Source organism: Rhinolophus sinicus, chromosome 15, assembly GCF_057876585.1.
Source record: "Rhinolophus sinicus isolate RSI-liver-muscle chromosome 15, RSI-T2T, whole genome shotgun sequence".
Taxonomy (NCBI): domain Eukaryota; kingdom Metazoa; phylum Chordata; class Mammalia; order Chiroptera; family Rhinolophidae; genus Rhinolophus; species Rhinolophus sinicus.
In genome coordinates this window covers 104,698,714-104,723,863 of record NC_142515.1, presented here as the reverse complement: position 1 = coordinate 104,723,863, position 25,150 = coordinate 104,698,714, and the positions used below count along the sequence as shown (strand labels likewise).

General features: G+C 39.6%; 1 protein-coding gene across 1 annotated transcript in view; it reads right to left on the bottom strand.

Annotated features, from left to right (window-relative positions):
* Positions 1 to 25,150, bottom strand: part of INTS9 (integrator complex subunit 9) — an 86,703-nt gene that overhangs the window by 35,073 nt on the left and 26,480 nt on the right. The window contains exons 2-6 of the mRNA XM_019733114.3: positions 23,105 to 23,232; positions 15,933 to 15,993; positions 12,591 to 12,653; positions 8,604 to 8,743; positions 6,576 to 6,662 (exon numbers count right to left, since the gene is read on the bottom strand). Of these exons, the coding sequence (XP_019588673.1) occupies positions 6,576 to 6,662; positions 8,604 to 8,743; positions 12,591 to 12,653; positions 15,933 to 15,993; positions 23,105 to 23,232 (479 nt within the window). The remainder of the gene's footprint in view (positions 1 to 6,575; positions 6,663 to 8,603; positions 8,744 to 12,590; positions 12,654 to 15,932; positions 15,994 to 23,104; positions 23,233 to 25,150) is intronic.

Here is a 25,150-nt window from a genome sequence, read left to right as displayed (position 1 = left end):
AGTTTTCTTTTTTCATATAGGTTTGGCGACTATTATTTTCACAAATGAAGAATTTGGTTAAATTTTCCATCAGGTAGACAAAAGACTTAAACGAGGAATTAGTTAAATGTACTGCTGACATTTTCAAAAGCACAAAGTTTTGTTCTTCTTTTGTATAACGTGAACATTCAATTCTTTTCTCTCCTTCCTGGTGTGCCCTGGGTTATTTTCACTAGCCAGTCCCTCCCCATCACGCCAGGTTGACCATGTTTTTGCCCATACTGCTCCCTTTTATTTTTTTTTAACTTTTATTTATTTAAGTGTGTTTTTCCAGCACCCATCAGCTCCAAGTACTAGCTGTTTCAATCTAATTATGGAGGGCACAGCTCACAGTGGCCCATGTGGGATCGAACTGGTAACCTTAAGAGCACTGTGCTCTAACCAACTGAGCTAACCAGCCACCCGCTCCCTTCTTTTAGAATGATCTCTTTCCTCATTCAAACCCTACCTAATCTGCCAAGCCCAGCCTCAAGTCTTGTCACTTGGTACCTAATCTTTGCTTGAGTCTAAAGATCAATTAGGCTGTGGAAGGCAGATGTGTCCCAGTTACTGAACGGGGGTTGTGTGAGCCAAACTCCTTTAGTACAGCGACTGTCTTCAACTTTGTTGGGCATTTCCCTACACACTTACCGTAATGCCAGGCACTTACTACTTAATCAACAAAGAAGTTTGGCGTTCTCTGAATGCCGTATTATTACCCACAAATTCCTTTTGCTAACATAACACCCTTTTATTTACTCCTTCGATAGTCGCTTTGTCATCACTTCCTTCTAGTTCCTAACTTGTTGTAACTTAGCTTTCCCTAAAACGCTCCTCCTGCTTCCTTGAGGACATTCTCATAGAGAGGCATTTACAGAGCCATTCAAAGCCATTAAGATTATTGGCTGATTAATGATAAGTCAGATAAGGAAACCCAGCGGGAACTACTTCTCTTTTTTCTGGCTTTCTATTTTATCAGTCAAGTTCTCAGAGTCTAAATGTTTCATAAGTACTTTCTAAAAGAGTTCATTGTTTTGTTTTGTTCTTATCACTTGAGTGCTTAGTAAACTTTTCCCCAGTGCTGTGAGCTCACGCCAGAGCCCAGCTGTCTCTTCTTCCGTCCCACCAATACAAGCAGCACAAGATCACATATTTTTGTGAAAAAGGAAGACTTTTAGCTTAAAAGCTTACAAATAAAACAATGGTTGGGCTTTTTCTCAGGGTTTGATGAATGAACAAAATGAAAGTAAGAGCAGAATACAAAGAATATAAGCAGCAGGAAAGTTGTTTTCCTCTCATTACAGCAAACTGCTTAACATAGTGTGGGTGGGAGGAGTGGAAGTTAGCAGAGAATTTCCTCAGTATCAGCCTGAAACTAGATTATGATCCCCGAGTTTTGTTTTAGAGCAATTTGTTTCTGAAAAGGACAAAGGCTATAGCTTAGACTACCACAGCACACTAGAAACAATTCTTGAGAGTACCTAAACTGCCTTTGCTTTAATTCTGTGCTCATCAAAACAAACTTTTTATCTATAATTTGATCTCTTAAGTAGACATGCTGATCAGAACAGTGTCCTAGAGAGACGAACCATTCTAATTCTGGAGCCAGGCGGACGTCTCAGTATAAAGTAATTAAACGGAATTTTTGTTGGTCAGTCAATATCCCAGGAGTTTGGTGAGCCTGAACCAGTCCCTCAGAGGCTAATTCACTCTGAGTGAAATGAAATGATTAAGTTTCTGGAACTGCAAAGCTGAAGAACAAGCTGTGAAGATGCCATCAAGGAACTGCCACTCTGTGAGGATCTGCTTAAGAAGCCCCCCCGGGACAGCTTTAAAAACTCTAACAGAAGTGAACTCAGAGACAATTTAATTCAATTCTCTTATTTTACAGAAAAGAGATTGAGTCACAGAAACAGAATGACAGTGCTAAATAACTACAGGCAACTGTGGGATGAGAAAATGGTTTCCCTTCTACTATCCTACGTTGCTTCATCAGGAGAGGCAGCGTTTAAAGACAAATTAGGCTGTGGGAGCCAGATGTGTTCTCATTACTGAAAGCGGGTTATGTGAAGCCAAGTGTATTATTAGTGGGGAAAAGGACAAAGGTGTTTACTGAGCACCTACTATGTGCCTGGCACCATAAAAAAAAGACTTTACTCATCTTACTCATTTAATTCTCCCAACAACACTGTGAAGTTGCTCATATTATTCCTAGGAAACTGAGCCTAGAAGAAATAAATTGCTGTAGCTACCAAGAAGCAGATCTGAAATTCAAATACTAGTCTATTTGACCTCTAAGTCCATAGCTTTCATTTTCTTCCTATTAGATAGTTAGACCTGATTTCTCTATAAACACCCAAGGAGTGTCAGAGCAGAGGAACTTCAACTACAGCATTCTTGTTTTTCCTTTTATATCTTCTGTAAGGTATGAACCCGCATTTTAAGCTCTGAGCACTGAAAACTGCCAGAACATTTCAGCCAGGAATATATCAATGCATCATTCCTTACTGCTTGTGAGGATTATGACGATATCCTTACTTACAATTGCAGGTTTCTAGCCTTACCACGTATATAAAAAAATGCCAGCCTTACATAAAAAACACGAGAGGGCGGGTTAGTTTCTCAATGAAATATTTTGCCTTGAATTTTCCCATTAAAAAATCTAAACTTTGAAGGGGGTACGGAAAAGTCAGAGACTGAAAAATCATATTGCAAGGGCCTCTCCTTTTCCTACCCTTCAAAATCTTTTTTTTCAAGAAGAGTAAACTGCAACGTCAAAATGAGCAAGAAGGATGGCTAACTTCTAAATAAATCTCAAGGAGCAATGTCAAGTGAGGCAGGGAGTCAGACAGCTGCCAAAAAGCAAGAGTAATAGTTTTTTTTGGGTATACATACTAATACTAAATCAAATGCTAATTCAAACTACAATTTAAGGGAAATGATTTAAGGGAATTTGTCAGACTCCTTTGACTGACGAATTGGAAAGATTTTAATTTATTGTTTTCTTTAGTTGATGGTTTTATTAGTAACTTAAGCTACTAAGATGCATTAATTCTAGGCACTTAACCAAGTGATTGCCTGTATAAGATTGAAGTATAAGTAAAAAGCTGGGGGCTCGAACCTCAAATCCAACTCACAGAGGTGTTTTTACTTGGATCATACAGGATTTTTTTTTCATGTGTGAGCCAACATTTTGGAAAGATTTTTAAAATCACATTTAAAACATCCAAATTTTGAGCTTCTCTTTTAAGAAAAAAAAAAAGCAGATTTGGCAGTCATGGGCTCACACGCCCATATGGCCACAATCTGCTGAAACTACTGTCAGCTGCCCCATCAGATAGGTGTGGTCTCTGGCCCACAGCTCCCAGCCACCTGCCTGACTCCTATACTTTCTCATCCCTGCAGGAATCTTTGAGTTTGCGACCCCTACTTTGTAGGGACTGGATAAGGGGAGTGGAGGAATGAAAGAAACAAATCAACAACAACAAAAGACACTTGGGAAAAATGTCAATGTACTAGCCAGCAGTATTTCTCAGTATCATATGCCACAGTACTTTGGGACCCTAGAGATCAACTGGCTTGTGACGGAGAAAAATTTTCAAGTGACCTAAATCCTTTAGCATAAACGCTGTCCAAATGAAACACTTTTAGTATTCTGGCCCAGGGTTAAATTCTAGGTGACTATTTCAAAAGAACTCTTTTGCCTGATGTCAACCACAAATTCTTCAAATTCTCCCACACCTTCTAATATTTATGCTGAGTTTATCCAGGAGAAAAAGAGGACACAGCTTGGTTTGTCTCTCTAATACCTCAGCATCTTCTTTCCAATAATTAGACTCTTCTCTTTCTCTATTCATTAATATGGCTCATCTCATGCTCAAAAGCCAAAACAAAATAATTGACCAGGATCAGCAATGTGGTCATGACATACACAATAATGAAATACGGTCTCTCTAACAGTGCAGGTTATTCCTCATTCCTCTATCAAGTTGATTTTCAAAAGTCTCTGATTTTTGCCCACCAGGTGGCGAGATAGCAAATTCAAGATTTTATTTTAACTAGCACCTTTTTTTAAACAGGAGATTTCCTAAGCATCTTATGAAATAAATTTCAGATCCCTCCCCTAGCATAGCACTTTGCTCTTTGAAGTTAAATTCACACTTCTCCCTAATATGCAATGGCACTTCTTTTGTGAGCCAGTTATCTTGTATTTTACAAAGAATGGGACATAAAGGAAAACTGCCAAGGACTCTGCCCAAGGTCACAGAAGAAAAGGCAAAATAAGGACTTGGAACTTCTTAAGACTTGGCCCAGGATTTGAGAGTCAGGAAACAGGGACCTTTGAACACCATTTCTGGTGTGCCAAAATTATTTGTGGCAGAATATTATACAGAGTATAAATTTAAAAGGAGGAAGTAAGGGAAGCCAAGTCATACATGTTCCACGGGGAAAGAAAACAAAGTCCTAAGGTTTCCAAGGAAGGAAATGTAGAGAATTGGGTCCGATGTGGTCCAGTTAGCACATAGGAAAGAGAAAGAAAAGTGGAAGAATGTATAGCCATGGGCAGAAGGAAAGGGAGCTGAGAATAAGAGTGCAAAATGAGGAGGGGTCCCTGCTAAGGGAGTAGGCAGGCAGATCAAGGAAGCCATTTATGTACCTACAGAAGACTCAGATGTGTGTGCCCAGAAAACATTCCCTACCATGAAGCCATACAGACACCATATTCCCAATCAGGGAAACAGACACATAAAGATCCATGAAACACAGGAGAAAATGTGCACAGTTAAACATACTTCCTCCTCCTCTCACATAAAAGGAGGCTCACATACACGTGACAAGAGGCGGGTGTGTGTCCAAGAGGCGGCCTAGCACAGTGGTTAAGAGCCCGACTGCCTGGGTTCGAATCCAAATTTTACTGCTTAGTAGTTGGCTGACTTTGAGTAAGTTACCTAACCTCTCTGTGCCTGTTTTCTGTAAAACGATAATGTTAAAAAATTAAATAAAACACGGAATAGTGCCACATACGTTAAATAACATGTGTAGAAAGGAAATGCATACAGGAGGCTCACGTGATCAAACTCTGAAACAGTTACAGTATAAAAACAAAGTATGTGTACATATTTTTGTAGAAAGAATAGTCATCAAAACTAAGACATTCTAAAGTTTGGGTAATCAGATGGCTAACAAATCACTGACCTAGAGAGAAAGATAACTCGGTGGCAAGGTAGCTGGAAAAGAGGGGACTTGGGTAGGAGTGTGTGGAACACATGCCACTTAGGAAGACACGGGGCAGGTGTTGATGCCAGGCTCTGGATGCCAGGCCTGCCAGGCCGGGACCCCTGTGGTGCCTGGAGGTGAGGACAGCAGGTGGCAGGGCCAGAGACACTGCCGCACATTAAGACTGACTGGCGTCCTGTGCTGCCAATTAAACATGACAGCACAGAAGTAGAACCAAGCTGCCTCTGTCTCCTCTACTATATTTCTGTTTAGCTCTTATCATCTGATCCCAGCACTCTACTAAAACTAACCCCTCTGGGATTTCCATCGCCAAGGGCCTCATCTCCATCCATGTGCTCTTTCGGCAATATCTGAGACCAGCCTGGGTTTGAGGAAACTTCTTTTTGCCCTTGGCTTCCATGCAGCACTACACTCCTAATTCCAACTTCAAGGCCTCTTACACAACTCTTACCAATTTTTTTCAATTCTGTCTCAGGAATTTCTTTTAAGTTAGACTCTTCACGTTCACTGCTACTGCCTTAAGTGAGGCCTGTGTTCTCTCCCCTGGGTTTTGGATAGTCTTAGGCTGGTCTTAGGCTGCCCCATCTCTGCACTCCCATCCATCCTCCATGCTGCTTCCACAGTTACTTCTCCCAAAACAAATACGTGATCTCGTCATTCTCCTTCTTATAAACCTCCACTGATGGACTTCTCACTCTCGATACTATTCAAACTTTACATATCAGTTTCTTCATTATCTCCCTCCAACGTTCCTCTTTAGTTTCATCTTTCTCCTCTCTACCTTCTCTAATCCACCCTGAACTCCTGTTTCCTGCATACACTGTCTCCTACGATGTTGTGCCTGGAGCCCCACTTCCCGACCTTTTCTATCTGGAAAAGCCCTATTCTTCCTCCAAGACCCACCTAAACTGTCATCTCCTAACGAATGTCCTCCGCAGCTTCCCTAGGGAGAGAAGAGTTCTTCATTTTCTGAGTGAGTCCAGTACTGTGATCAAGCATTTCTTTTGATACATGTCATCCAAGATTGTAATACCTGTTTAACTGTGTATTTATGGGAACACTAACCCCTGAGTGCCTCAACAATAGAGCCAACTGTTTTACTGATTTCTAAAAACTCCCAGTACCTATCATGGCTGCCTCTTAAAGTATGTTGGTTGAATCAAACATAATAACCCTTTCATAAAACAGGAAAAAAAGAATCTTTTTAGTTCTAACCGCACACGTTTAAGCATAAAATCAGAAAAGAAATGGGGCTGTTTTGTAAAGCCTAAGTAAGGCTCAGAGGCCTGTCAAGGGGAAGAGACAGGCCTATTGCTCACCGCTGAATATCCTTGTTCTTCCACAAGGAGGCAGACTGAGCCTTGGGTACTCGTTCAATGAAATTCACCAGCTCTTCCATGAGAAGCCTGAGAGTAAACAGAAAAAGTGATGAACACTCATAAAAGAATTAGAAAAACACCGCACTCTCACACCGTAGTCAAGAGAAATGGGCTTGTCTGCCTTCCCCCATCCCAATCACCTTTCTCTTAGATGTATATAAATGCCGGCAGCGTTTTACACAAAGGTGAACAAAGACCCAGCCTTCTCATTGAATGTTAAAAATTCAGAACATATATGATTTGATTCACCTTTAAAACAAGTCTGGCATGTTTCTTGTCTCTAAACACTGAAATATATAAGCCTATGGTTTAACTCTCACTCTGAAGATCACTGCCTTTGTAGAAGTAAAAATACAAAAGGAGAAAAAGTTAAATGACTATGAAATACCCGAGTTTGGTGGCAGTTGGGGTGGTAATGGTAAGGTTTTTAAAATGGTAATATTAGACAGACATTTTTACCTGGTAAAGTAAGTTTTCTTGATGTGTATTTTAGGGATTAACAAAATTCCCCACGGGAGAACACTCTAAAGATGAGCCCTAAAAACCTAACTCAGGTTTTTAAGGACAGGCTGTGTAGTTAACAGAATCTCAACCGAGGGAATCTAAGAAATGCCTCCCTCGATTGGATCAATGACCCGCATGCCCTAAGGGATACATGGAGCAGAGAACTGTTAGAATCCTGGATAACTAGGGGATGAACAAAAAGCTAGAAACAGATTTTCAATATTGGGAAACTCCTTTCATAAGTAGACATGATCCATAATGACTTAAATCCTCTCCCAATCAACAAAGAGATGTGGCAAGCTATACATATATGAGGATCTGCCTGAACGCTGAACAACCTCCTTTCGTTTCCATTTATTTACTTGTTCCTAGTGGCATCTCCTCTTTGCACCCTGCAGGAGAAGTACTAGTTTCAGCATCCTCAGATCTGGGAGCCAGGCTCATTATCATTCTGGGTGCAGCTTTCAGGAGAACAGTCGGGTGTGTCCATCCTCACGCTGTAACATTTTCAGGGTAGAGTCTCATGTTTTCAGCTTAGCCTCTCGTTGAAACTGACCCATCATCACCTCGAGTGTTTTACTTTCCCATGTCTCTTCTTCAGATCCCTTACTTTTTTCTATACATGCTGTAGGTAATGTGATTTGACACAAAAGCAAGGACATATTGTTTCACTGCTGGTAATTTCATCTTGTTGGACTTCTGGCAAGACACTAGAACCCAAAGCAAAGAATCTATATGGACACCAAGATCCCATATTTTGAGTTTCGACAGTTTTACGTTCTACCACACTTTTTAGTTTGCTCTAGCACAGTTCTTTTTTCTGGGGTAATTTTCTTCTCACTAACTGACAGCATGGTGACTTACAGCTACCATGAAGGCGTGTGTTTGTGTGTCTGTGGGGTAAGAGGGCGGGGGGGGGGGGTTGTGCAGAGGAAGAGATGGCAAAGCGTTCTCAGAGTCAGAGCCCTGAGTTTCACTCTCTCAACAGAACAGACAACTTAACCATATAATTACTTACCCTGTTTTCTACAAGCTGTCTCCATTTATTGTCTGCAATAATCCATAAAATGGGAAATTTTGAAAGCAAAGTAATAAAACTTCTTCCTTTCTTAAATACGTTATGCTCCTTTCTCCTAAAGCGCTTTGTATTGCATCTTCGTGGCATCTTACTAAGCGTTACCTGCCCTAATTAGCAGCATCTGTCTTGGTGAACTCCTTCTTCCAGTTTTGGTACAAAAAGCCCCCCAACTAAACAAAAGACAACGAAGACTACTCACAGCATCAATCTCTAGGCAATGCCAGTGAACATCTGTTTTATCTAAAGAGCTGTCTATTCATGCTTATTCCCTGGGTCAGCTGCTCAGAGGGAAATAACAATCACTCCTGCACGACACTCTAGTGAACAGTCACCACTGAAGCCAGGGGTTCTCCAGCCACACGGCGATGGCAAAGGAACACTCTCACCTGCCGATCTGAACGGTGGGCTCTGTGGCATACACCGTGCCGGTGAAGCCGGTGTGCTCGGTGACGTAGGGCAGGGCCATCATGCAGTGGTAGTTAGAGATGAGGATCACATCTACTGTAGACAGATCTATTAGCTCCGTCTGAAAAGCAAGGGGAGGGAATGATACATATCTGTTCAGAGCGCATAGATCAACCTGATGGGACTGAAAAATGATGCTGTCAGAATGCAGAGAAGGAGTTTTTGTACTTCGGAATAATGATGCCTTTCCTACAACACTTTTAGTTTCATTTTAGGATATTTCTTCATATTAAGTAGCAGGACAAAATTGATAACAATGAGACTGCAGCTAGTCCACCATGTAACATTCGGCCCTGGTTTTACTAAACCAGAGTTCTCAGACATGAGGAGAAACGACAGCACTTCGGCTGCTGCTGACTGGCAAGTAAAACCCGGTGACATGCAGCAGACAGAGTACAATACAGGCTGTGAGGGGAACCAGGATGTAATGCGTCACTTCTACGGATTATGGGAACAGAGGGAGCAGCACGTAGAAACCAGCTCTTCAAAAGCTGACTGCAAAAACCTACTTTTTTTTTTTTGAGGTAACTTTAGATCCACTTGTGTTGGATATAGAGCCAAAAAATGCAGTGGCAGAGTCACAAAATAAAATTACCATATTCTACCCTAATCTTAACCCCGTATCTACCCATTACCCCATTACTGAGGTCATGTGAAAATGTAAAAGACAGGATGGCAAGTGAGGGAAAATGCTACCATGTTTAGTGAATTTTATGAAAACCCATTTAGTAGAAGGGAAAGTTTTGCCCATAAATTTAAGTCCTACTCTTTTAAAGCTCATTTCCCTTCTTGCTCTAAGCCTTCCTAGTTTGCTCAGAGGAAAGAAACCACTTCTTCCTCAGAACAACCAAGGCCCTTTACGTACATCCCTCTTATGGCAGTTACTGTTCTGTACAATGGCATCTCAAAGCATTAAACGTCCTTCAAATATTCTTTGTAGTATTTGTAAAAATATTGTAGCATCTGTCCCTCAAATATTAAATGCCTCTGAGGTTGACAAGCCTGTTGACTCATCTGTGTCCCCTCCCAGTTCCCGGGATGCACAGTTGGTTATAAGCAGCTCCCTCTGTGGGGACAAGTGAGACGCCATGGTTCTGAGACAGCACCTTAACCAGAGTTCTCTCTCATGGAAGCTACTGCTGGAAAACTGTATGGTGCACTAAGAACAGCATGTGGTAAGTCCAGGAAATGTTTGTTAGGAGAATAGACTATCTGATGAGTATGTCCCCCACAGAGAAGAAGTAACAAAGATGTCTGGGCCATCTTTGCAAATGTACCATTTTGGCTGTGGGTATTATCTGGTCGAATGACTTTACATATGAAACAAGTTAATTTAATAAAGACACCAAGGCATTATCAGCTCCTCAGGACGGCATATAGGTTTGAGGTCAGAAGTTACTCACTGCTTAGGGCAATGGCAATCTGTGGGAAGAAAATGCCTAATGACAATAATAGCCAATTTATGTCACCCTAACTCCCATGCTGGGCACTGCAGTTTCAAGACTGTCCTCAGGAAGGGTCATGTAACATTCTGCCGCTCCTATTCCTCACTACCTCTCTGGAACCATTTTTAAACAAATAAGGAAATTAAAGCAGAGTAGCAGAGAGACAGATCCAGGGGAAAACATGGGAAGGACAGCTGAAGTAACAGTAAAACTCAAAAGCTTCCCACTTTCCCTCTCACATATAGAAACTGGGTAAGAACATTTGAAATTTCTTTTTAATATATAAGAATCAGTCCACAGAATCTAAAATGATGAGAAATTTGGTAAGGAAAGCTAGAAGAAAAAAAAAAAAAAAAAAAAAAATATATATATATATATATATATACATATATATATATTCTGTATATTAGGCTGGTGCAAAAGTAACTGGGGTTTAAAAGGTTAAAAATAATCAATATGGTGATGGAAGGAGAACTGACTCTGAACACACAATGGGATTTATAGATGATATAATACAGAATTGTACATCTGAAATCTATGTAATTTTACTAACAATTGTCACCCCAATAAACTTATAAAAAAAAGGTTAAAAATAATTACAAACACTGCAATTACTTTTGCACCAACCTAATATATATCCAGAATGCCTACATAATCATTGTCCCTATGAGAAATAAATTTAACATCCAAATCAAAGTTATATACTCACACTTATACACTTACTTATATACTTTCCCTCAGTGAAATCCAATGAACATTATTTTAATTTTAAACTTCCTGAATATGGACACTTGGGATCCACATAACGTGAACTGGGTTAAAGCTACCACAATTTATTGGATACTTACTATACTGTCTTAGCCCTCAGGTCTACAGTGCAGACCTTGGGGGACACAAGGCGATTTAAGGTAGCAGCACTAGATTATAGTAGCACCAGTTAGGCCTGCCTAACTCACCCACAGATCAGTGAAGAACAGACTGTAGGAAGTACCTCTCTCTTGATTCTATGACTCTCCTATTTCCTTCTGACCACAGAATGCCCTGGTTCTACCTTAAAACAGTGAGTACTACTAACTTGTCATAAACCAGGTGTTACGACACAACTTGAAAAAATTTTTTGTGGCTCTAGAACCCTAACTATATCAATGATCCTTTAGCTTGCCAAAAGGTGAACTGTGAAATGGTAATTCTCTAATTTCCAAGTTTAGTATTCCATATGGAACAAGTGAGAAAGTCATCAGAACACCAACACATACATTCTACATTGCTGTCTATACACTGATGGTTGCAGCAGTCAGCGCCATAGTAGTACACTGAGAATAAATGTAGCACCCGGGGTTAGGAATGTTTCAATAGACGGGGAACTGCCCAACCAATCCCTATGTGACAAATGAAGATGACAAAAAGATTTGAATTGCACTAAGGGAGAGCACACAGGATTCTTGGCAACTGTCTACCTACACCCTTATTCTTACTATTTTGTCTCAAACTTTCTCCCTATCTGCCACCTTCAATTACCACGTCCTTCTTTGTTTTTCATCTTTTCTTTCCCTTTGGTACCCCAAAAGGGCACATATACATACTTTAAACAGAGAAAAATATTTATCTGTAGGGTGTCAAAAGAAAGTGTAGAAATGGAAAGGAAGGGAAGAGGAGAGGACAGAAATAAGGAAAACTGTACTCTGGATTTCTTCTCTTTGGCACTGAACTGTGTAAGTATTTTCTATAGGTGCTGCAATCCACTGGACACGTGCAAAGAACACGATGGTAGATTCTCACTGATTTCCTCAGGAGCCCTGGACTAGCTAGCTACTGGCTTCCTTACATTTCATCTGTCTGCTAAGAGCCCCACCTAGGCCATTCTGGGGATAAGGCCTGTCAGCTGAGATTAGCTTTCTTTAGGACTAATGGAAACTGATCTTGTTTCCTTTAAAAGGATGAGACTGGCCCCAAACTCTTATAACCAGTCCCACTGTGATAATAATAGGTTAACAACAGATATCCATAACTCTGTTCAGAATCTGTGGATTTCAAGCAATGTTCAATATGATTTTTTAAGTCAGCAAGAATTTTTACAGTTTACTGCACTGGCTAAGAACAATTCCCAATTACTCACCGTAAGCAAGACTAGGAAAAATATGGCTAATCTAAGACACAGGCATTATAATTACAAAACTGAAAGGCCAGAGTTATTTCTTTATCTTGCTCAAAACCATGCCCTAGTACAGGTGTCAGTGGAGATTTTGGAAAGAATTAGGAATAGGAGGAAGAGACAATGACTAACAAACAATAGAAAGAGCTCCTAAATGATCATATTTTAGCTGTATGACAAAGTGCCTGGAATAACAGATTTATTGCAATTTGAAAATAGGAAGCTAAACCCCTAAAATTTATTTCTTGACTTTGTTTTGAAAGATGGTTAAGACAGACTTTGCTTCTACAAGAAGATTCACTTTAACTTACCTCTGGTAAGCAGAATTCAGGCACAGAATCCACAAATACGTGACCGGAGCACTCCTTTAGCTCCTAAAATAAATGAAAAGGAAAAATTCTAGGAAGAGATATCCAATAGATACAGCAACAAAGAAATTTCATCCCCCAAACAAACTGGTTGTGAGGAATCACAGACTGCTAGAGTTGGAGAGAAGCTAGGTTATTTAGGCCAACTGTTCACTGTTTAGGCTCAGGGAGGGTAGGTGTTTTACTCATAAAAAATGCTGGTTTGTGGCTGACCCAGGACTTGCATGCATATTTCTGATGCCTCTTTGAGGAAGCCCTGTGTAGACACACGCTGCTTCCATAACTCATGAGCCAGTACTTTCCAAATAATAGTTATGTAGACCATACCAGCACCATCAAAATAACTTGGGAACAGTGATGTACGTCAGGATTCCTGGGCCCTATCTAAGAACTAAGGAATCAGAAACTATGGGAACGAGGTCATGGAAACTTTCTAACAAGCACCTTCACTGATTTTGTTACACAATCAGGTTAGGAATCCTGACCTTAGAGCCTCTTTCTCCTCATACCAAGGGTTGAAGGGCAAGGAGCAAGTAGAGAGGGAGATGAAGGGTAGAAGGTAGGGATGAAACCACCACCACCACCATCACCATCACCTCCATGAATGTAATCTTTGACCTTGCAGAGAATACAATTTATTTGGGATTACAAATCACACGTATTCATTCAAAAGAAAAAAGGTATATACTTATAAAGAAAGAGAATATAGTACAACTCCCCACTCTGCCCATGACCTACCATATTTAATATGCTTGTGTTATTTTGGATTCTCTTACAAAGAGACCCTGAGAGAACGCAAGCTCATATGGGAGGCGCTGAGCTTGCAGGAGCCTCAGCAAGTGGATGGGCAAGTGATAAAGGGAAAAGAAGTGGCTGATAATGGATGTGTTATTGAGCCACATACCACTGTGGGTAAGTGGGCCTTATACCCATGAGGAAACTCTGGGGTGTAAAACATACACCTTGAAGTTATCCTACCCAGGGACAAGGAATCTGGGATAATTATACAGCAACTCCTGCTTTTTGTGCAGCCTCAAGAAAAACTCTCCAGCAAAGCTACACAGGGTTGGCAGCTGGACTCTGATGACAGAGCACACTGAACAAACACCAGCGGGCCACCAACAGAGTCTGCTACAATGTCCCCAGAAGGCTATTAGAGTTGCTGTCCTCCCTCACCGACACTTTAAACTGAAATCTATGGAGAATTTTTTGTTTCATCAAGGTTAAAGCTATCTATGACTTTATAATAAAACTGGTAAAATAGACTTTGGTTGACAGTTTGCTCCTTCCACAAAGAAAAAATACTGTTAGAATTTTGTTCTACTGTGTTTTCATTAGTCACTGAACATGTATTTCTATATATTCATATATACATGTATCTATATTTATATTTGAGTCTGAATGATTTTACTCTCAATCTTTATTTGAAAATAGGGTATTAACTATATGTTATTTTCCTTTTGAATTTTACACGTCTCTTATCAGAACCTTGATGGAAAAAATATTTCCTCACCTTGCCTTCCACAGTATACTCTGCTTCCTCTCCTTATATAGTACCATTTAACCAGTGAAAAGGCTGAGCCAAAAAAGACTGAAAACAGTTCTTAATTACAATGTACCTGCCAACTAAAAACAAATGAGCAATTATGCTTAATGGGAGAAGACTCCCAACTCCCTTAGGATGAGGTTAAAAATGATTAAAGACAAATCATGGGAAATTTCAAACTCTGCCTGATCTCAAATTGGCTATGTAATGTTCTTCCCTATAATACTCCCTACCAGGGCACGCCTACCTCAGATGACAAAGCCTCCTCTGAAGCTCTCATCCTTCCTCGCCTGGAAGGAATGACTTGCATTCCTGCACTGACAATGTCACTGTATTTTATTCACCGCTCCCTCCTAATAAAATGCTCCCACATACACATGCAAGTCATTTCGCTCACAATGCTCTGGTAATGGGATGCTTCTGAACCTTTCTCAGGAACAATGATTTACAGCCAGCAGGAGAATTAGGCTGAAATCAGGTGCACAGGCTCCTGAATGTCACCTAATTTTACCGTTTAACTATGAGGGAAATCTCGTTTCAAATTATGCATTTGGCTTGCACTTGAGGTTGGGGTGCAGTTTATAGGAACTAATTCTAGTAAAAAGAACACCTCTTTATTTAACTACATCTATTACAAAAAGGAAATGCCTTACTCAGAGGAATCATTTTAAGGATTTTTAAACTTAGTCTTTCAACTGTGAAAGTTGGGAGAGGAAGAATGATTTAGAAGACTGAGAATGGCATGGATGAGCTTTATAGTTTTTAACCTTCTTTTACATTTTATCTTTTTTTTTTTTTTTAGTATAAAATTTGACTAGATTATAGTTTTAACATTTTTTTGTACCTTTGGTCTCTCATTTATAAGTTACCTGTGGATCTGAGAAAGGATTACCATGAAGATAATCAACTGTCAAATATGTAACAGCCTAGAAAAAAAAATAATTTAAATAATTTACTTTAAGACATGTTAGTCAGTGAATAAAGTCGTAATAGGACCCCAAATCCAGGATTCCTAGAACTATGTTCTTTTCTCCCCACAACCTATAAGATTGTTCATTCTAGGCCACCAGGAAAAGCTGGATCATAGTCTGGAAGGCCTTCTACCTCCAATTTACCCAAGAACAGGTTTCCCTCCCACACCTTCAAGAACACACTGCCTGGGAAGGCAAATCCCTAGCTCTTCAGTCTGTTCTTCACACGGCAGCCAAAGTGATCCTGTCAGATGATGACACAGCTCTCCTGTAACCTTCTGTGGCCTCTGATCACCCAAATAAGACCCAAACTTTTTACAAGGCCCTACCCCGATCTGACACCAGACAGAAGCAGTTTAAAACTCACACTCGAGGATTTTAAAGTTGTGTTTTTTTTTAAAAAGTTTACTCCTTCCAGTCAGAGTCAGTGGAATGCTCTCATCAGCACCACCTTTGAAACTCTCATTGCAATTATAAAAATAATAGTTTTTTCTTTGTGATGATAAAATGTATTTGCAGCATCAGTTCTTAGTTTTTTTATTTTTTCATATGAGAAAATTGGACCTGAATCTAAACAGAGATTTCCTAAAAGGCTCTTAAAACCAATAATCACCAAGCACTAAAGACCCTACATGGATCTTGGGATTTTCCAAGGAGAACAACACATGGGGGTAAAACATGAGCCAATCAGTCACATTACTATTGGGTGGCTCCAGTATGACAAGAGGGTTTTCCACTGGGTGTAGACACGCTTCAGTTAATCATTACCTTGTCCAGGAAAACATTTCCATCCTTTAGGGACCAGCCAGGAAGATTAGACAGCCTGGGACTGTAAAAAAAAAAAAAAAAAAAAGATTAAGTTATCCTAAATAGATTATAATCTTCAGCGATTTCAAGGTGACTGTACTGTCTCCATAAAATTAAAAACAGTTTACAATTATTGGCAGCAGTGATCATTCAAAATACTAATAAAAAAGATGAAAAATAACCATGTTGTATCAAGCTTAAGAATTATACAGCAACAAAACATTAAAAAAACAATTTAACATTAAATTGTGAAAATTAAAAGAACACTGTGCAGAGTAATAAAGAACAAAGAAAGATGAGACGTTAGAGCATTTTGTAGTTTTCCAATCACTGCCCCCTGACTTCACTTTCCTTGTGTTTGACAAGCCCGAGGGGAAGGCCAAACGGGATCATCACGTGTGGATGAGAAAACAGACTCAGAGAGGTCAGGCGCTCTGACAAGAACACAAAGCCGCCTGCCAGCCAGGATTCACCGCAAATAACATACCTGAATTCTAGTCAAATCCACATTCTGGATTCACTGCTTGTAAGTGGATTAGTCCCTTGTCACCTGTGGCTTGAGTTTCCAGTTCTGGAAAATGAAGCTAGTTTTCCTAAGTGCTATACGCATAAAATGACACTATATCTAAGTGAATAATTTCTAGAAGGTGAGGCTATTTTCATGTATATGTTGCATTAAAAAAAATCTGGATGCAGAAATCATTCACTTCTGGTAACTTCAGGATTTAACTGTGTGATATTAGTTGACCAGAAGAATTATGTTGGTGGCTGAACCGCAAATAATCTAGAAAAATAATGCTGCAAAAAGAAAAACTTAATGATCAAGGTGATACCTAAAGAAAACACACACAGCAGTACAAGCTGGATAGCAAAAAGATTTTAGCACTTCACCACAAAATTAGTCGGTGAAGTAAAAATTAAGAGCAAAGTAAGGGTGGGGGACTAACAGACTTTATAATCAGAAATGAAATTAATGCATAGTTCCTTATCCTCTCGCCAAAATAATTTTATCACATTGTGATTTTGTAACCAGGTGGTAGGTGTGAAAGTCAAACATAATAGAAACATAAATATGTGAATATCGGTCAATCTTCTAGGAAAGGTTAAAATCCTGAATATACATGCCTCTAACTTAAAAAAAAAAAAAAAAGTGAAAATGTTCGGGGAATTCCAAACTTACAGAAAAGTTGTAAGACTATAATACAATGAAGTACCATATACCCTTTCTGTAGATGCACTGTTTACATTTTGCTTTTACTAATCAAAAAGTAGAATTTTGGATTTCATATTTGAGAATGAAAACCATTACCAGGAGAATCAAATTTGGTTGGTATAAATTATAACTGATACACTTAAAAAAAAAAAAAAAAAACCTCTGGGAGTTTTCTGCTGTAACCTCTCAGAGAGGTATTCTATTATCATTAGCTGTTTAATTCCCATCTCATTTCACAGTCATATAAATGTCTTCACTTATAGACTTCTTGCTTCTTGAAAAATTTATTTACTATCAGACCAGATTAAAAAACCAAGTATTCTAATAAAAGGGCAATGACAAGACAATGTGAACACCGTTCTCATTTCATGCATGCTAACTCTCTAAAAGAAAGCTGTAAATATCCCTTCCCTTTACAAGGAGAACTGGATCAAAGTTCATGCATTCTCTCCGTTCCCCAATTAGAGATGACTGACTCAGTTAGCTGTCCTCAACAAATGATCAGAAATGGCACACTGCTTAACAGAAAATAACTAATTTTTTAAAAAGTAAAGATTTCAGGTATTGTGGTTTTACTCTTGGTCAACATTTCTTATACTGTAGCCTTCTAAAAAATACCTGTGGTTATTCTGGATTTGAGAAACTGCTTGTAGATGAGACAGAATGCTCAGAGAGCATGGCCATGTTATAACAATAGTGCCAAAGATGAAGGGCCACAGAAATGTGTCACCAAATGGCTCAGGATGCTGACTACAGAGATGAAAAGTATTTGGTTACTGAGTTCCAAGGAGTTAATGACTAAACCACAAAGAATTAGCAAATGTTAAGCTATGAAAGGGAAAGGGACTTATTACTTTGCTTTTAATGATTACAAAATTTGACTGTGTAAATTTTTTAAAAAGGGAAATACAGAAGTCCCTCCACAGCAACCTACTTTAATAAAATATGGGAGGTGAAGATATTTAAAAGCAAAACATTTTTTTTAATTGGGGAATATTGGGGGACAGTGTGTTTCTCCAGGGCCCATCGGCTCCAAGTAGTTGTCCTTCAATCTAGTTGTGGAGGGCGCAGCTCACTGGTCCATGTGGGAATCGAACCTGCAACCCTGTTGTTCAGAGCTCCCACTCTAACCAACTGAGCCATGGGGCGGCCCTGGGAGGTGAAGCTATTTGAAAAATTATGATTATAGATGAACACATTGTTGTATCCACTATTTAACAATAATTTCTATAGGAAAAAAAGGATGCCAGTAAAAATGTTATAGTCAAGAAAAACATGTATATAAGACCTGTTCTTTTTCAAATAGGTAAAATATTCCCATAAATAAATAAATAACCGAAGGCATTTAAAAGTAATCTATTGCCTAGAAAAACAGTACAAGGTAGAACAAAGATGATATGCAATTCATTTTCCCTTTACACTTTTCGTTTTTCCAATTTTATATTTTGAAATGTATTATTACTTTTATAATCAGAAAGTAATAATGAAAGAGGCATGTTTTAAAAATATTTATAAAACTTACTCTGAGCAAAGTATGCAAAGTGCGGGGGAGTGACAGTAAATAAAATAATCCTTGAGTTTGTTTACTCTAGGGAGGCAGTAAAGGCAATTACAATAGAATAAAATAAAAGCTATGCAGGGGTAAGCAGGTGTCATGCGTTCACACAGAAAGGGCACTGACAGTGTGTAGGGGTGTGGGAGAGCAGGGAATAGGAGTTATGAGGTAACGATGGAGGAAGTCTGTCAAGAAAAAGGAAATGGAACCGCCCCATCATTTGGCGTAGTGTTGCAGGAGAATGAGGTGCTACATTTCACTCATTCGTTAATGAATGTTTATTTATATATCAAGCACTCAAGTATTGGTGATACGACTATGAGCAAAACATACCTGTCCTCCTGAGGAGGTAGGGAAGACAGACATCTCAAATACCACCAAAGTGGAGAACAGGCTGTGAAAAACGATGCAGCAGTGTAGCACAAAGCACCACAGCATTCCCTCATGAGGGACGTGTCTGGGTCTATGAGGAGTGAGCTGAGATCTGGACAGTAGTAGAGTCAAGGGCAAGCTGGGTCAAGGAGAAGGTCTGGAGGGAACTGAGAAAGAAGGCAGCTACGAGATCCAGTGCTTTCCTCCCCTCATTCCCACCAGCCTTTGCATGGGCATCTTACAGAAAAGGTTATTCAAATGAAATGTCAAGAGTCCCATATGTTCCCCCTCACCCCCATCCAACTAGACTGCCATCTCTGTGTCTTTCCTATACAGAAACCGGCATCATGAAGAATCTGAGTGATGCGCTCCTGCTAAGTAGGCTAAAGGAGGGTGGGGTGGGCGGGGAAGAGCCATCATGGCTGACGGAAGAGCCATCATGGCCGACGGAAGAGCCATCATGGCCGACGGAAGAGCCATCATGGCCGACGGAAGAGGCATCATGGCCGACGGAAGAGCCATCATGGCCGACGGAAGAGCCATCATGGCCGACGGAAGAGCCATCATGGCCGACGGAAGAGCCATCATGGCTGACGGAACAACCGAGCGACTGTCTCAGGCAGGAGATAAAGATACCTTTGAAACTGAAAAGAAACAAAGAGCAAGATACTAGAGGGACAGACATAAACCCTAATATACCAAGATGAAGTTGGTATTTATCTTAAGGGCAATGAAAAACCAGGTGAGAGGCAAGAGCAGATTTTTATTTCTAAAAGATGGTTCTGAACAAAATTGACATCATGTGCCTTCTGAGAACAGATACCATCATTTGTTTGGTATTCCTACCAAAAAATAGTCCCAATCTAATCAAGAGGAAACATCAGACACATCCAAATTGAAAGATGCTATATAAAATAATTGTCCTGTACTCCTAAAAATGACAAGGTCATAAAAGACCGACAGTGAAACTCTTCCAGATTAAAGGAGGCTCAAGACATGACAACTAAATGCAACATGTGACCTGGATTGGACGCTGGACCAGTATTGCTATTTTTCTTTTTTTGCTATAAAAAGTATTATAGTGAAATATGAACTGGTGTTAACTTGGGAAATATGAATAAGGTATACACAGCTTAGATACTTGCACAGTATCAAGGTACATTTCCTGATTTTGATTATTGTACTGTGGTTCTGTAGAGAATGTCCTTAGAAAAAAGGCATTCAAGTATGTAGGTGATAAAGCAGCATCATGTCTGTATCTTTCAGAAAAAATTATATGCATACATATAAAGAGAAAATGACAAAACAAATGTGATAAAATGTTAACAATTGGTAAGGGTAATTGGGAGTTGTACTTATTCTTGCAACTTTTCTGCAAATCTGAAGTGATTTCAAAATAAAAAGTTACACAAGAAAATGACTCTGGATTCAGACAGGGGCAAGATCAGAATTGAAGAAACTGGTTAGGGGGCTTTAGCAATAATGCCTGTAAAAGATAATGGCAGCACTGAAGTGACTGCATTCTAGAGCTATTTAGAAGGTAAAAATGACAAGGGTTAATAAAAGACTGGATATGGGGAGCGATAAGAGGGGCGTATGTAAGTGAACTCCCAGTTTTCTGGTTTATATAACAGGATACCATTTGCAAAGATAGGATACTGTAACAGGTTGGGAGGGTCTGCCCTCCTCTTCTGGAGCACGTCTAACCATGAGCTCAGTTTGGCACATGTTGAGTTTTAAAGTGTCTTCAAAGGCACATCCAAGGAGAGAAACTGAGTAGGCATTTTTGACATAGGAATCTGGTACTCAGAGGAGAATTATTAATTAAAGATACACATATGTAAGTTATTATTTGGATGGTTGTCGAAGCCCTGAGAGTTTATTAAACTTCCTTGGTGGAGACTCTGATGTCCAAGCACTGGATATTGGAGAATTCTGATATGTGAGAAAGATGTCATAGAAAGATGAATCTCCAAAGTAGAGAGAAGAGGAAGAGTCAGAGAAGCAAGAAGAAAACCAGGGATGCATTCTCCTAGGGGGGAGAGGGCTGCTGAAAGGCCAAGCAGGATGAAGACACCTGTACCGTTTGTGACCTCAGTGAGAGCTGTTCTGATGGGTGATGTGGGCAAAGCAGACTGGAGAGGAGTTAGGAATGCTGAAGGGAAAAGTAGAGTAGAGAGACGGTGAAATTTTTTTTTTTTTTTTTTTAATTTTAAGTTAGAACTGAGCATAATTAAATGGGAAGGACTGAGTTAAGGAAAGGTTCAAGACAAAGGAAAGATTACAATTAATTGCGAGATAACTCCGAGAAGGCGAGAAGGGTTGGAATCCAGGGAAGATAAAGGGATTCATTCACATGACAAATGTTTACTGAGCAGCTACGACATGCCAAGAAATGTTTTAGGCATAGAGGATACAGTCGAGAACAAAATTCCTGCCCTTATAAAACTTAACTTTTAGCACAGAAGAAAGATAATATGTAAACCAAATATGTATATATAATGCAATGATAAGCACTATGAAGAAAAATAAAGCAGGATGAAGGGGCTAGGGAGAAACTGGGGATACTATTTTAGCTAAGTATATCTCCCAGGTTTCTTAACTGAGCAAAGGAAGATATTTTTTGAAAGGAATTACATAGCTGCCAATCATCCCACTAGTATAACCTCCCTCTGAGAGAAAACCAATGACAAGGGAAGAGAGAGTGGAAGTGGATTCTAAAGCTGAGCCAGGGCTCTGAGAATACAAGAACGAGGTAATGACAAGAATGAACAGGAAAAGGAAAACATGTAGCCAGGACGGTCTGTCCAATTTGGTTTTGAACACCTAGAGAATTCCTAACCCCACAGAGCATTTAGGCGCCCTGGTGGAAGCCCTCACAGTAAGCACATTGTATTTTATTTTTCTTAGTAATTATCAAAGGATATAGTTGTTTCCTTGACACAACTATAATGAAATCTTCAACTGTGTAATTCTTTCTCCCCTGACAGACTAAAAGCTCCATGAAAAAAGTTTTGTTCGTGTCTGTATCCCCTGGTCCAGCACAGTGCAGATTCAGTGCTGAGTGTGATTATAACTGAACTTGTTCAGCTTTGCATAAAATGGAAGCTGGAATTATCTCTGACCTTGCCACCATCATCGTATTGTAGCCCTGAACTCAGATTCAAAATAAGAATAATAATTTTTTAAAAATCAATGGTGGATTTTTAATTACACTTTTTCTACATGATTCACAGGGTTATCATTATGAATAATCATTGCCCTCAGTGATGTCTTCAGGAGTGAATGAGATACATTAGATGGTTTACCTAGCTTGCTATGCTTTTAGGCTCTTAAATCTGCATTAGGTAGCTCTTCTGTTTCCTGTCTTGTATGTGGTATCACTGTTTGTTACTGGGAGTATATCTGCTTCTAAAAGTTACCACATCTGTTATAAATGGCTGCATCTAAGTAACATCAAGCTTCCGGGACGAGGTCTTAGAAGAGTAAACGTACCTGACTGTAGGCCTGGGGTAATCTGTCTGCTTTAAGACATGGACGTTGGCTTCATATACAATTCTATGATACCTGCAGCTGACTAGCATAAAAATAATGCATAGATACCTATCAAAAAGAAATGTCAGACTTTATTTTGTCAAGTCCCTGCAAAGGCACTTCAAAGAGTCTAAAATCCAATTCTTGGGCTCATCGGTTGACCATTTATCAGCTCTTATATGAATTAGCAAGAACGATGAAATGTACATGACCTCACTTGCACTGAGTAGTTGCAGGAACATTTTACAGAAGCTCAGAGTTATAATAAAGAAGTCAATCAATAAATCAATACAACACTTTCCATCAACCCAGCCAAAGGAAATTATTTTGATGAAGAACATTTTGAAAGGAACAAAGTAAACTGAGGACAACACACAAGGTACTGGTGACTGTTATGTTAATGGGTACCATTTTTCTGCAAACTCAAGCTCATTTTGTCTCAGATGCATCAGCACATACCTTTGAACAAGTGGCAAAGGAAGGAAATTGAGGGTGGAAGTCATGTCCAGTCCACAGTCCAACATAATGGTGGTTGACTTGAATTTGAGCACATTGCATGGTAAGGTTGGGTGCCCCGACAGGCAATACTGAAAAAAATTAAGTCATTTTTATCAATAATCAGTTATAGAAAAAGCCTAAAAAATACAGTAAATTAAGTAAAACTGATCATCCCTTGTAAGAACAGTGTGTAAATCCAGGTAACTTTCTATGTGGCTTCCTTCCTTTTACAGCTCTGAATATCACTCCCCCTCGCAATTTGAAACACTCAAAAGTCTCAGATCACCCCCTGTTTTTTGTAGGGTACCAAGTTATATCTCAAGCAAGCACAGCTTTGGAGGGGCTGTAATTATTCCAAATAGGTTTCCGGGCTATAGTTACCCACACCACTCTCACGTGACACTTCCAAATCCCTACTATCTTACTGCACTTAAGTACAACCTACAGCTGTGGAAGTCCATTAAATTCTAAGCTGGACCCTCAAACTGTGCTATAGGTTTGGTTTTCTCCTCCTGTAAATAACACAAATGATTTTCCTCAAAGCAGAAATGGTTGGGAAGGGTTAACAAATAAGCATTCATAAGGGGTTATGGCTCTTTGTCCAAAAAATGACAGCCAAGGACAAGGGTCTTCCCTGAGGTGCAGATACTAAGCAGGAGCGAGGGACGTGTACTCCCAACCCATCCAGAGTCTCTCGTCTGTGGCAACCGACCTCAGAAGTCAGAGGCGCACAAGCCACAGTGGAGTCTTCAAAGGAGAGTGATGAGGCAAGACAATACGCTGACCTCAGACATTTCTCATGTCCTCCTCAGTGTAGTGGGGATGACCGATAGGCCACACTGGACATTATTTATATGGGATGTACCCTGTGTCACCTTGCTTAATTTGATTGCTGCTCGGAAGAAAAGAAACAAGAGGAGAACAGACCTTTCCCCCGACTTTTAAAGTCATCCTGTAGAAGACTCCTTTGAACAGCAAAGCCAAGAAAATGGAGGGGCCGATGTTCTTAATCCTCTGACAAGTACATTCTTTCTATCTGATTTAAGTACAAGTCCAGCACAAATCAGGGTAACGCGACATCAGTGCTTGGCCCTACATGGCCACAGTAGCTCAGGCTAAGTCTTTTCAGGTATTTGTTGCTCTGTTGGTTTTTGTCGCTGGATAAATTTCTTGCTTTTCTCCAGAGGACATGATAGGGACTGACGATTTTTTAAAACTGTGCGTTCCAAAAATGATAGGCCCAAGAGCCAATAAATTATAGGCATTTTGCAAGCTTCTCTACTCCAAGTTTATGGCTGGTGATTATATTTTCCATACCATAATTCACAGCTCATGGTCTGAAAGGGTACAAAGTTACTACTAATGAAAGCAGTACAAATTACTTAAAATTGTATTATAATTGTCCGAAAAAAGTTCAGGAAGCATGATTTGAGTAACTATACTTTACATAAGTTCATAAAATATTGCCCACAATCATTTTTTCTATTCCGTCTTTTTTCATATTTGTATAAGCTGTAATTTTACTACATATACTGCCCTGCACGATGCTTTTAAAACACATGATGACTGCATTTTCTTTGTCAGTGTTGCATCATACTTCCTTTTTGTTGGCTGCCTAAGTAAATATACCATCGCTTGTTTAATCATTCCCTCTCTGTTGAACATTTAAGGTTGTTTCCAGTCGTTCTATTATGAACATGGCTGTGGTGACTATTTTTGTGCTTAACGTTTTTTTCCATATTGGTCTATTTCTTTAGAGGATTCCGAGAAGTGGCATTAACTAGGTCAAAAAATATGAGCATTTTATGACTTTTGAAATGCGCTGCCAAAACGCTTTCCAAAAAAGGTTGTACCTATTTACAATGTCATTAGTAATGTATCAGAAGATCTGTTTCACTGCTTATTCCCATCAGCATTATGGTCAAAATCATTGAGAATCTACACCAAAAAGCAGGTGTAATGTTAGTAGCAGCTAACTGCAGTTCAATGGCCCTGAACAGTAAAGTC